The 13,299-nt window shown below is 39.9% G+C and overlaps 2 protein-coding genes across 9 annotated transcripts in view; one reads left to right on the top strand and one right to left on the bottom strand.

Annotated features, from left to right (window-relative positions):
* rfx2 (regulatory factor X, 2 (influences HLA class II expression)) overlaps positions 1 to 13,299 on the bottom strand; it is a 56,994-nt gene that overhangs the window by 3,476 nt on the left and 40,219 nt on the right. For all 6 annotated transcript variants that reach the window (XM_068319791.1, XM_068319792.1, XM_068319793.1 and 3 more), the window contains one exon: positions 1,244 to 1,290. In XM_068319791.1, the coding sequence (XP_068175892.1) occupies positions 1,244 to 1,290 (47 nt within the window). The remainder of the gene's footprint in view (positions 1 to 1,243; positions 1,291 to 13,299) is intronic.
* The window catches only part of fcho1 (FCH and mu domain containing endocytic adaptor 1), a 35,623-nt gene that overhangs the window by 5,132 nt on the left and 17,192 nt on the right, over positions 1 to 13,299 (top strand). For all 3 annotated transcript variants that reach the window (XM_068319790.1, XM_068319789.1, XM_068319787.1), the window contains exons 2-3: positions 3,608 to 3,659; positions 12,129 to 12,220. In XM_068319790.1, coding sequence (XP_068175891.1) covers positions 3,633 to 3,659; positions 12,129 to 12,220 — 119 coding nt within the window. In that variant the 5' untranslated portion in view covers positions 3,608 to 3,632. The remainder of the gene's footprint in view (positions 1 to 3,607; positions 3,660 to 12,128; positions 12,221 to 13,299) is intronic.

Here is a 13,299-nt window from a genome sequence, read left to right as displayed (position 1 = left end):
TGGCTACAGATAGGACTCAACAAAAGTTCTTTTAAATGTTCCTCTGGGGTAGAGAGGAAGCAGAGGTTTGTTTGCCTGCAGGAATGTGCCGCTATGATTATCAGTGCCATCTTATGTGCTGAAAATGTCATGTCACCAATAAATGTGGACCACCAGGTGGTGAGGAGACCACCTATTCTGAATCCGGGGATTGCTGTATCCAACAAAAGTCATTTTTAACACTGTGATGAGTTTGGTGAGCCATTACTGGGTGGGATTTCTGGACAAGGCAGCACAAAAGCATCGTCTGGGATTTCACAGAATGGTTTTAAAGAATATGTGCATCATCACCAAGGACGTTTCTAAATGATAATAAACCATGGGATGTTTTGCTGTCTCACTTTTCAGCAAGAATAAAACCTCAAAATGCTTCCTTTTCATCTAAGATTCAATCTTATGCAAGGTAGATCTCAGTAAATTGACATCGTCATGGTGAAATCACACCATGACGATGTGATTGCCCTTTGTGAAATCACAACGCAATTTATCAGTGATGATGATGATGTCAGGCTTCCTGTATGTCTTTTTCCTTCCCTCCTTTGCTTCGGTTTGGTTCTCCATCTGATTTCGCTCCCTGAGCTCGTGACAAATGTGCCTGTTCAGAGGTTAGTGAAGCATCTTTATTCCACACTCAGCTGTGTCATTACAGTTAACCCAGTTCCATTTTTATTTTCCTCTTCGTGCCAGAGAGGAGGCGTTTCTACCGACAATATCAGGAAACTTAGGGAGCAATCTCCAACCTCTCATCTCCTCTCTCACCTGGAGGAGATAGGGAGGCCGGTGGAGGTGGTAATGAGGTCGGAATTCATGGTGACCTATACCCTCCCTTCCTTCCTTGGAGACATTTAACAAGAAATCAAAAAAGAGGAAGCAAAAATAGAAAATCTTAACATGGGTGGACAGAGTGCTGAAGGAATTAATGTCCTCTTTAATTCCTGAAGGAAATAAATAAATGTTGTCCTCTTTATTTCCTGTAGGAAATAAATGGGATTTGTGCACATATGAGACTTCCTTTCACTCCTCTCCATCTGTTATTTCCTGAGGTTTAATTTTTCGTGGCAGCCATCTGTGTGAGGATGGCAGAGAGGAGAGACTTTGTGGCCGACCACTGATAAGGCTGATGGTCTCGCCTCTCTGACCGACTCGCTCTCTGCCTGTTGATAATACAACGTATTTCTTTACTTTACCAGCTGTGTGACCTCACCTTTGCTCTGCCGGGTCGTACCAGTCATTTGTCTGCGACTCTTTGACCTGTCGACACAAAAAAAGGCTCAATCGAGTGTGACTGACTCTAGACAAAACATAATTACAAGACATGGGTCATTTGCTTTTTAAATTATGCATGCTTTTAATTGGATTAGATTAGCTGTTTCTAAACCTCAGAGGATAAAGATTTGAAAAAACAAATATACATGACTCCCCTTGGGATCAATCCTTCTCATTTGAAGGAAATACCTCAGGAGCTACTGGATGGATTACCCTGATATTTGTTAGACATTCATTCCTCATCGGGATGATTTCCCCTCATCTAAATAATCTTAAACTGAAATAAGATGGGGAAACAACACACCCTGAACAGCTTGTTAGCTTTGTCCTTGTGAAAATGCTGATGTATGCGACTCAGTCTAATTCCCAATGCACCAAAAACTGGTGTAATAATACCCGCTGGCATGGCTGCAGGCTTTTTATTATTTTCAACTCGGGAAGATCCTGTTTGGTTGGAACTGACTGTTTTAAAATGAACAGGAGACTGAATCTCTATCTTCTGTTCTTATAAGTTTAGTACAAATTATTTGTGTCTGCAGTGGTTTTGCTGCTGCAGTCAAACCTCAGCGAGACTAGAATCTGTGCAAGTCTTTAACTTCTGAATCGTCTTAATTTTGAGGAAATGAAGGTCGCAGCATGCCCGACGTCTACCCTGGCTTTGTTTACCTACGAGCTGACATCAGCTGAATGTTTAGTGGGAAGCAGATGGAGAATGCTGGGTGTCAGCCGCTTTTATACATCCCACCGGGGGCAGGCGTCCACGTGGGATCCTGGTGTCACCTGTGATTTTGAAGGGTTCCCTACTTTTTAAATTGAGTATCTTTCAAAAGAAATGTAAATTCACGTTTTTAAATTGATTATCAATAAATATCTCGATCAGTCATTCTCCTAAAATATTATTTTCAGACATATCAAATCCCCTCATGAAGTCACTAAATGGGTTTTCTGAAGATTTTTATTAGATTTTTAATACTGTACATAGTACTTTTCTGTCCACAAAATGAATACCAAAAAATTAAAGTTAAAGTAGTTTCTAGCTGATATGAAACAGAAGAAATAATTCAAACGTTAAGCAGGCTAAGCAAGGAAAGGTGAAGCACCGCTATTCAAAACAGTGACAAAGAAAATAATATTACTAGAATCAATATCAAGTTTATGAAGAAAAACCCTTATAACGTATGAAAAAAATCCATTTAGTAATCTATAACATGGTACGGTCATGTTTCCTCCATTGTTTTATGATAATATTTTTCTGCTCTCTGCATCTTTTGAATTCTGGTGCAGGATTAACCTGCAGGCTGCTGCCCCACTGCTGAGCTAATTAACAAGGTGTGTGTGGGTGTGTGTATGTGTGTGTGTGTGTGTGAGACAGAACGTACGGTTTGGCTTGAGTGTGTCTGTGTGTTGCTGTTTGCAGGTCACCAGGGCTGAGTTGAATCTCTGCCAATGCAATGAAAGCGCTGTTGTTAGCATGCACGCACACACACACACACAGTCAGCAGAATAACAGCTAACAGGAACTTTGTACGAGGGTATTCCCTGGAGAAATGCTCATGTTATGGATTCTGTTGGAGCAAATTCCAGTGATTTCCTTTGTCTTGTTTGATGTGAGCAAGTGTGTGATACTTTCTCAGCATGAACTAGCATTTATTCGTGGTTTTTCCTACTTGTTTCTCTTCGATAACTTAAGCACAAAGTCTTTTTGTCTTTGAAATGCTATCCTGTCTTTGTCTTCTCTCTGTACTGTCAAAAACTTTGGTCCAAAACAGATGTCGCGTCTCTTTTTCTACTTCAAATCGAGTGTAAATCAAACGATGTGGACCTCCACACCCGCGTGTTCCCACCTGCCAGCCTCTGACGGGCTTGAGGGCATTTGTTATTAAGTGAATAATGAAAAATAAGAGCACAGATGTGAGCTAAACCACAGCAGCCGGTGACAGCATGTGACTCAGCCCGCCGCGGATGAGAGCTTAAACTAAAACAGGCCCTGATCATCTCCTTGGTGACCGCCTCACTTTCTTCTGCCTCTTTCACTTTATCGATTTAAGTCGTCTCCTGGCTCTCTTCCCCGTCGCTCCTCCCGCCTGCTTCCTTCCTCAGGTCCCTCCCTGAGTTCATCCTTTGAAGTCGTTTATTAAGCTCTCGTCTTTTCTTCCTACACTGAGGGTCTCCTAAGAGTTTTAGAGAGTCAGGACTTTCTGAAGATTTGTCTTTGTAATAATGCAGAGGCCTCTTCTCATTAGATTTAGTTAGGTCTCGATGTCGGCTCCTTCTCTAATACGCTTTTTGTTTTCCATTCCAGGTTGTTGTGATTTTTGTTCGTAAGGATGGCCTTCTTTCAGAACAACTTCTGGGTAAGTGTTTTAATTATGTCTAAAAATGAGATAATGTATAAATATGATGAACATTACACTGAAGCATGCTCACCAGATCACTACATTGATCCACAATTAGCGGATAATTCTTACTTGTTCGAGTTGAATCACAACCACGAAGCTCTGAGCCTCTCGTTTCTATTTTCAGTCAAGCTTCTGGCTCCCCGCTGGTCGCCACAGGAAGCACTTTCCGTCTTCCTCCTCTGCTTGCTTTCAGATAATAGAGGTCATTTTGTTTTTGTTTGGTTTCAGTCCTTATCTTATTTTCTGCCACAATGAAAGAAATCACACCTATTCTCATAGGAGATAATATCACTTTGTTCTGTGTAGAATTACCTGAAGGTCAGTTTTCCTCTCATTTCAACCTACTATTAGCTATTATGGTACTAGTTGTTATTCATAATGGGGAATTTAAGAAGCTCTGAGTGATACAGTTGAAATTTGTAAAAATGAAAAGTGGGCTTTTAGTAATGTCCTTTTATTATGTTTATTTTTGTTTTGTGTTGTGTGGATTTTTTAAATGCCTGATCAGAATTTCGCTTTTTTTATCAGCTTTATTTGTGGGTTTCCAGATAGAATCCCATAATATGAATATTTTAACCCGGGTAATCTTTGTTTTTGGTCTAATACAAATTAGGACATCCTTAGGCCAACATTACCCTCATCACAGAGTGGCTATGAGGTCTCCCTCTCTCCATCTTTACCCCTCCATCCTCTCTTTCTCCTCTCTGCTCAGACACCTGGTGCGTCTATTTCAGGTGTGTCCTAGTTCCTCCTCCTTGCCTCATCAGCTTTAGGAAAGTTCTAGTATTGTTCACTTATTGATCATATGTCCAGGTGTTTGAAGAGGACATGTAGGAGAAAAGGTTTCTTTTTAAATGAATGACTGTGAATTCATCATTGCCATTGTGTGTAATTTATGATCCACCTCTGACGTTTGGAGGTGATTATAATTAAAGAACATAAACAAGACATCGGTACCTTGATTGAGGCTTCGGGTTAGTACATATGGGTGTACATAATTATTATAGTAAGATCTCTGTGTAGGTTCTCAGTCATCCAGGTCATAGTTATCCAAAAGCTGTTTAAGTCAATCCACTGGGCGTTAAGAAAGTTCTTGAAGACGTTTCGTCTCTCATCCAAGAGAATTCTTCCGTTCTTATAGTCAGCATTAATGCAGAATACGAAGCATTGTTTTATGCATTTAGACCTAAATAACTGTGAATTAAAACCCAGCTCTTTAGTTACAGTAATAGACACTCCAGTCACTTGGGAATCAGTCGTGTGCCTGACTTCATCTTGTTTGGCTCCAGATCATTCACAGCCATTCCTCATGGCTCCCTGTCTTTTCCCATTAACTACATTAGAGGCCTGCTCGTGGCTCACAGGGGGAAGCCTATCAGCTTTGATTAATGTACATCCTCAGCAAATTACTGTGCCGAGGAACAGAGTTTCTGAAAGGATTGCTGCTTGGTTATTCTGGGAATTTTCATTTTCCGAAAGTTTGTTAAAGCAACTAACCAAATTTACTCACGAGAAATGAACGAAATGGCCAGTTGATCCACTTGATAGGAAGCTATGACTTTTAAGCAGACAAAGCCCAAACACCAGGCAATTACCCTGGACCAAAAGACTCTTCCAGGCCCCATGTTTTGCCCAGGAGGGTTATTATTTTAGTGTAATTTGATTGCCTGGGAATAAAGTAATACATACCTCTAAAGCTTACTGACACAATAAGGGTTTTAAGGCAACAGCTTTGTAACTTAATATATGAAATAGGATGTTTCATTCCTCTGAATCACCACCCACCAAAGAAGATAAATCTACAGTCGTTGATGTGAGAAGGAAGGAGAATGGATGAAAATGATATATAAAAGTATGCAGACTCAAAGGACAATATGCTGTCCAGGGTGACACAAGATATCTAATACATTACCTATAAATGAACCCCAGTGTATCATATTTGTGAATAAAGCTGAGATTTAATGTAACTGGAGAGGGAAGTGTGGAGATAGGCTTGCTAGCATTTTAGATCTACACCAAGCAGTCGTAGATCTCAACAACAAAGGAACAAACGTTTACCGTTTTTCATGTTTTCATGAATATTTAAAGATTATCTCACAGGAAACGTAGAAACTGTTAACAAATCCCGAATCTCACTCAGCCATACAAGGTTATTGTAAAAAGATATTGATCTTGTGATGGTTGATCCTTGAGCCATATCCTCCAGTACTTTTCCAGAAAGTAGAACTGAAATCTATTTATATGCATTTTGATTTTACAAACGGATGCACAAACCAACACAAAAAACCACGAGGAGGGGATAATAAATTTGTTCTCAGTACACTGTAGAATTCGTCATGGACTGTATTCCTGCAGGCGGTTGGTTGAAAGTGATGCCACAATATGAAAAATATATGGATTCAGAATACAATCAAATGCAGAGGGGTCTGGTAATATTCCCATATCTTGTCTCGGCACAGATTTTGTTTTCTTTTTGTGTGTAGAGGCGAATAAAGAAAAGCTGTTGTGCTTCTCTGGGATCTGCGAGGGAATTTAAGTGAAGGATCAGGATTGAAGAAGCGTCGCACGTCGAGATCAGAAAGCTGTTTTATTTCCAGGCTGTGGACTACAATAACATCTTCATTTCTTGGAAACCGCTTCTTCTTTGCTCGCAGACACAAGTAGAAAGACACGCAAACAACGCCCAGTGGGTTTTATTACTGCCTGCCTTGGTTTAATGATGCCAGTGCTGTTGCCCTCCCAACACTTTGAATCCTGGCGTTTTCTCCCGGGGTGGAGAACAGTAAACACAGTGGAGAGATTTTCCTGCCTCTCACATGTCTCCTTCTCTCATCTTATTTACCTCTCCCCTTCCTCCTCCTCCTCTTCCTTTCTCTTCTTCCATCCTTTTTGTTCTCTCTGTCATCACCAGTGGATTTATTCTGGGAAGTACAAGTGAGGAGAGTTTCTATAGTTGTGTTAGTGCTTCATTCGTCGTGGGCAAATAAAAAATGGGGCAATTGGAGCACTTTCAGCATAAAATGACTGTGAGCTGCATGGGGCGATTAAAAATGCTCTGCCGTCAAAGATGTGGCCACATACCTTGATATTTATTTGCGTTAAATCCACAGGCTCAGCAGAAGAAACAGTAGCTACACACAATCTGTTTTTCACTTGAACCTGCGGGCGCCGTAAACACCCCACGCTACAACCACACCACCAGTTTTTCAGACGCGCTCCACGTCAGGCAGATTGATCTCCAGCCGTCGGTGCTGACAGGCTGTTGCTACCTGCTTCTGACGGTATTGACACCCCTCTGCTGCTGGGGGCTGTTTCTGCCCGGTCAGCTGGAAAAGCTTCTGCGAGTCAGCAGAACTCACAGCAGCACCGACAGGCCGGTTGGCCTGCTGGATGATCACCTGACGCTTCCACAGAGGCAGGTGTGGAGTATTTTCTGCTTGACTCTCAACAGCTGTCATCACACACGCGGCCACAGTGGGTCACGAGGTTGGATCCGAGGCAGGCTGATCAATAATCCATCGAAAGATATAAGCAAATATTTTAATTCAATGAAATAAATTAATTCAATTAAATATTCAAAATTAAATGAATACTGCCACAGCTGAAAAGCTAACTTGGAAATGTAGGGGACAAAAAAGAGTAGTTCGGACAATAATACATGAAGATTGTAAATGCTAAACACAGTATTTATTTTTTTCTTGTGCTGAAAATAAAATTAACTCCATAGAAACATTGCTTAGAGCGCCCGCAGCTGTCAGAGTGGACAATTTATGACCTGTGCTGTGAATTGGACCTTCATAAAATTACTGATGCATACCGTACTCAGCTGGAAACATACACAGCCTTGAGGTTGCACGTCTCTGATGGCACTTGTCAACGTCTCTGTGAATATACAGCATGCATGGAAGGGTAATATCCCAACAAAGGTGCTAAAAAGTCTAGAAGCGTTACAGAAACAGTTGTGCTAACATCTCACATGTTTGCCCAGAGAAGCTTAATTCCAAATTCAGTTGCTTTGGCTTTTCTCCATTGTTACGCTTAACTGATGGACAGCATGACACGGCAGGAACGTCTCAGACACTGGATCCAGTCTCAGACGGACTGTAAAGGCCTTGTTTCCTGCATCCGAACACCAGTAATGGTAGCCTGGATGAGGCACTAAGTTGATCTGTCCATTGGCTGAATTACAGGCGAAAGCTAGAATGAAAGCTAACTGTGCATGTGAGTGGGTGAATGCTTGTTCACATGAAATATTTTGCATTTCTCAGGCAATGTAGAATAAATAAATATTTTATGTCTCAAAGATGGAGTAGAATCATAAAGTGAAAGGTCTGCAGGCCTTTATCTACTGTATTCCTGCAGGAAATCTCTGAAAACCATTGTGTTTTTATACTCTTCACCTCAGGTGCATTTTTCTTTTTCTTTTCATTTTTACAGCAGCCGTGAACCTCTGAGATCTTTGAAGAAAAGCAGAGGCTGGACGAAGTTCAGGATCGACAAATATCAGAGGTTTAGTCAGTGAAACAGCCAGAAATGTTCCAGCATCAAACCTTTAAGAATGATTTAAAAACTCACTACAGATAAAACAGTGTACTAAAAACAGAAACTATGTTCCATCCAACAGACGAGTAAGAAATTTAAATCTAAATCAAACATTTCTTTATCAGTTTTAAAAAGACAATTCAGTCTGACAGCCTGTTTGATTCGCTGGTCAAAAATCAAAACTTTAATTGCAAAATATGTAACTGTAATATAATATATAATAAATATAATGACATAATGTTTGTCCCATGTCCCAGTGATGAGAGATTTAACCCTTGGTTGAACCTGACACCTGATGTGTTTACATATGCCATACATAGAAGTTCATTCAACCTCGGATATCCCTTTTTTTTTTTAGGTGTTATGAAGTTGCAGAGACTGGACATCAAAATATCCTCCAAATAAATGCCAGGACGTATTTTTCCTTTTCATTTGAGAATTCAAAACCACATACCTGTTGCTGAAACTCATGAAGTTTCACATCGTGATGGTGAACATGATGAAGGGCCCCTTCCTCTGTTGAAATTTGATTCACTTGAGATTAGAGATCCCTGTTGCTTAACCCCCCCACCCCTTAATTTCAGACACCCCCCCCCACACACACAGCTCTCAATAGTCTTCAGAAGTCTAGGTCCACATGAGAAAGCTGTACTGATTTTACATCTCCCAATAAACCCCCTCCATTCCTTTCTCCTCTCCCATCGCTCCCCTCTTTGTCATGATAATGGACCCCATCATGCGTGACCAAAACGGTCAACTTAATTGATGAAAAAGAGATCGCCAAGAGGGGGTTGGCATATATCAGACATGAATAATTTTCATTTAGTAAAGGCTTAAGGAAGACATTATGGTACTTGAGGAAGACCTCCAGTGAAGGTTCTCACATAATGTCCAGTTTTGTTTTAACATGACTTCACTATATAGTAAACATTCACTTTTCTGTGTGTCTGTCATTTCGCAGGTCACAAGTATGCTATAATTTTTTATTCATTTTTAGTAGCTGCAGCTTTCAGCATCTAAATACTAAAAGCAGGCACAAACCAAACCTTTAGTCGCAGCAGGATGAGACTAAAAATACATTAGAGTAATTTTGTTTCTGTCATGAAGGAACATGTCACATTGTGGGTCAGTGTTGATCAATTAATTGTTGATTTTGCTCTGCTTGAAGGCTTAATATCACTTTATTCCTTCACTCATTCCTGTGAAATGTGAATGTTAAATTACTGTCATAATTTTCCCGACATACATCAGTAACTCAGTTCAAGTTTATTTGAATGTTTTTTTGACAGCAGTAGCTCTGTAGAGGAGAGTGTAAGTAAGTAGATATTGTAAATTCTAAATCAACACTTCAATCAGTTTAAAGTGTGAGTTGGGAGTGAGTTGTGGGTCCTTACAGAAACAGCACAATGTTGTGTCTGTTACACAAACGTCTGAAAAGTGTGCATGTGTGGGAAGAGCGTTCCAAACAAAGATATTCCACCATCTGACAAACACTTCTGTTGAAGAACTCTGACAGCTTTAAGGGTGTTAAAGCCGGCTGAAAACGGCCAGCTTAACAGTTTTATGACAACAGATAGAATCTATAGGAGGCGATGTGGGTCTGTTTGTCAGTGGGATTACTCAGAATGCACGAACAGAGTTCGACAAATTCTTCAGAGAGGTGAGATTTGTTCCTGGATTTATAGATTTTATCTGGATCCAGAACATTTTTTATTTATTTATTTTGCTGCAGACTTCAGGGATAAGGTCTGATGTCGTGTTGAGCATTTGCTTTTTCTCCAGTCAACTTATGATAATGTAGGCTTTCAAGGTCGTGTGCAAATATTAGATCAGTTGCTAAAGTACATTTCAAACGTTGAACAGTTGTAATGCCTCAGCAATAAAGGTGCTGTTCGTCGCCTCAGGCGCTGATTGCGTGTTAGCTTTTTTTTTTTTTTAATATTCAGTAAGGCCTTTGTTAATTGCTATTATTATCGCGTGTGGTTTGTGAAGACATTTGAGTGTTTGTGGGTGTGTGTGTGTTTTGGAAACTTAGACTAGAGTTTCAAGAACTGCTCTGTTGAACTACACAATAATACCAGAAATGTATATATACAGTGTATTTTAATTAATTTAAAAAAAAAACATGTGCCAAAACACTCGGCTATTTCCAGTGACAGATTTTTGTCAAGATTAATTTTTTTGAATCTCTATTTTGATGCCAGTTGTTATAATGAAGAAAAATACAGAAGGCTGCAACACTTTCTGGTATTAAGGTCCCCTAATAAATACATTTTAGTTGAAGGGACCTTTTTAGCAGGAGGTGTACTGGTTATTATCCCTACTTCATTATGAAGGAAACAAATGTTTGCAGAACTTCTTTCTTTAGCAGATAAAAATAAAAAAGAGAACACACAGTTCCATAAATAAATAATCTGTCAGATCTCTGATGGGACATTTTCAGATATAATAATAATATAAAATAATCCTGATGAGAAGGGAATATTCACAGAAGAGAGAATGTTGCTGGAAAAACTTCAAATCATTAATGACTTATTCAAATGACGTCAGCGGTGGTGCTTTTGGTGTTTACTGTCAGGTCTTTCTTCATCAACCTGTCTGAGACTCATCTCAAAACCACAGTGTGTCAATCTGAGAGCGTAGAGTCTGGATAGTCCCAGCTTTACATACTGTGTTTGTGTTTGTGGGTGACCCCCTCCTTGGCATTCCAGCCATTCCCCTGGTACCTGGGAGCCGGCCTGTTCTCCTCCGATACGATATTTTTAGGTCCTGAGAAGCAGCTGTTTGCGTCTCTGTCTGCAGAGACAGCTCAGCCCTGTGTCGACTGAAAAATGTGGTGAGGCTGAAGAAACTCCACAGCGTGTTTTTTTGGATTATGGAGGTTTAAATTAACCCAGGTGGCGCTGGTGTGCGTGGGTGTAAGGTGGAGCTGTTTAATCTGCTTTAGTTTCCGGTTATCTGACGCCTCTCACCACCCAGACACGTTTTATATTTGATACCTTTAAGTAACATATTAGCATGAAACTATGACGTCACTTCCATTAGTGTGCAGCAGCACCTGAAAGAAAAGAGTTTTTATGTCCCCCTGGAACAGAAGAAACATAACTGATCACGTTAATCAATCAATCAATCAAGTCAATCAAATAGTCAAATTTTATTTACAAAGTACTTTTCATACAAAATCAGCAACCCAAAGTGCTTTAAATAAAAACAATTGAAAAAAATAGACACAGGAAATACCCCCCCCTTTTCCCCACACACTCACACACACACTAATTTAAACTAATTTAAAAACCCTAGGAAACGCTATCCTACACTCGCCACCTTGAAGTTCGGAAACACCAGAGAGAAGTTATTCGATATGGAGATAAAAGGTGACTGTATACATTACAATTCAGTAAATGAAAGTAATAAAATAAATTAAAGTTATAGGTCAGACTAAAATGATAAAATTAATCAAATTAAATTCAAAAACATGTGTAGAAACAGGAAGGAACCTGAGTTAGAATCATTTTAATCGGCGAATCCCTGGTGTCCGTGAGTGGATGTGTGTGTGTGGTGTTGAATAAAGCAATCACTGAACAAACAAAAAAAATAAAGGAGGAGAACCAGTTTGAAGGAGACCTGAAGTCTAATCTTAACATTCTTTACCGACAGAAGTAAAGCTTCATGTCCCATAAGGACTCAGGTGTTCTGTGTACACTGAGAGATGCTGAAGGAATATCACTGTTAAAATCTAATATGGTTCAAACTGAAAACAAATATGATGCCGGTGTGGTGAAGCGCCGCCTGACATCGTTCCCCTGGACTTTCTTGAATGTGGCTTCGCTGTTCCTGGGTGCTAACAGACGGTGTGTTTCTGTTTCATGTGTGCTTTGGCAGGGGGAGAAGAATGCGGGATTCGATGTCCTCTACCACAACATGAAGCACGGCCAGCTGGCAGCCAAGGAGCTAGCCGAGTTTGTCCGCGAGAGGTAACGTTTGTGCGTATTTGTGAACGTGTTGAGTGGGAGGTGATGCTGGCGATGGAGAGAGGAATTCTGGGTTTTTGACTGTGTTTACTTTTAAATAAAGATAAGCTATAAGAAGTGTATTTTGGATTTAATTCCTTCCTGTGTCTATGGAAATGTTCAACATTACGTCTTTTCAGAATTACAGGGAACATGGCATGCAATACTTTTATTTATACCCAAAACAAAGAACGATAGAAAGCTAGTGCATCTAGCTAGTGACATCATTATTTATGATGTTTTATATTGACTTATGAAAATCATTTTGAATCATTCTCTACCTGTTTTGTCTGTAATATCTCTGACTTCTTCTCCATCGACTGGATTTTGAGTATCGCCTTAATTCCACCGCGGCCTCATCGACTAATGTCCATGAATGCAACACGATTCAGACCCACTTCTAAACGGAATTGATTCTCTTCTACATTACATTAGAGCTGAGAAGAAATAGGTATGAAAAAGCCATTGTTTCCAAAAGTACCAAGAGTTTCAAGAGGTAAAATTTTCAGCTGTTAATAATTTAGAGGCTGGACATTCAATCTCATTACCCAATTAAAATAATTTTCTCAAAGAGGGTAGTTTGTCATATTGACTGCACTGCTTTCTCATCTCACTCTTTCAGTGAATTGATGCGGTTCCCACGAGTTTGTGCTGATACAATCCTCCTGACGTTGATTCAGAGCGCCGATGCACATTCCTTACAGGGGGAAATTCACTTATCGGTTTAGACGGCAGCAGGCAACAAATCAGCAGCGATGAAATGAAACGGGGGGCACTATGGGCAAAAAAAGCATGATTTCATGGGAAGGAGGAAAGTATGAAGTTAATCATTTATAGACGGTATTTCTAAAAACTAACCCACACATTAATATTCATCAGTTTTTAAATTTATATATATTAAAGCTAGGGAGGGAGACTATTTTAAAAATGCTTCCAGCCATTCCAAAAAGATGTTACTGGTCATACAGAGTCAGGTGCTTCATCACCTGTTAAGTCTCAAGTCTTCTGAGGGAAATAGCTCAAGCTACTTTGATTTTTGATTG

This window comes from Antennarius striatus, chromosome 7 (genome assembly GCF_040054535.1).
Source record: "Antennarius striatus isolate MH-2024 chromosome 7, ASM4005453v1, whole genome shotgun sequence".
NCBI lineage: Eukaryota > Metazoa > Chordata > Actinopteri > Lophiiformes > Antennariidae > Antennarius > Antennarius striatus.
Note: the sequence above shows the minus strand (reverse complement) of the source record. Positions and strands in the feature narration are given on the sequence as shown.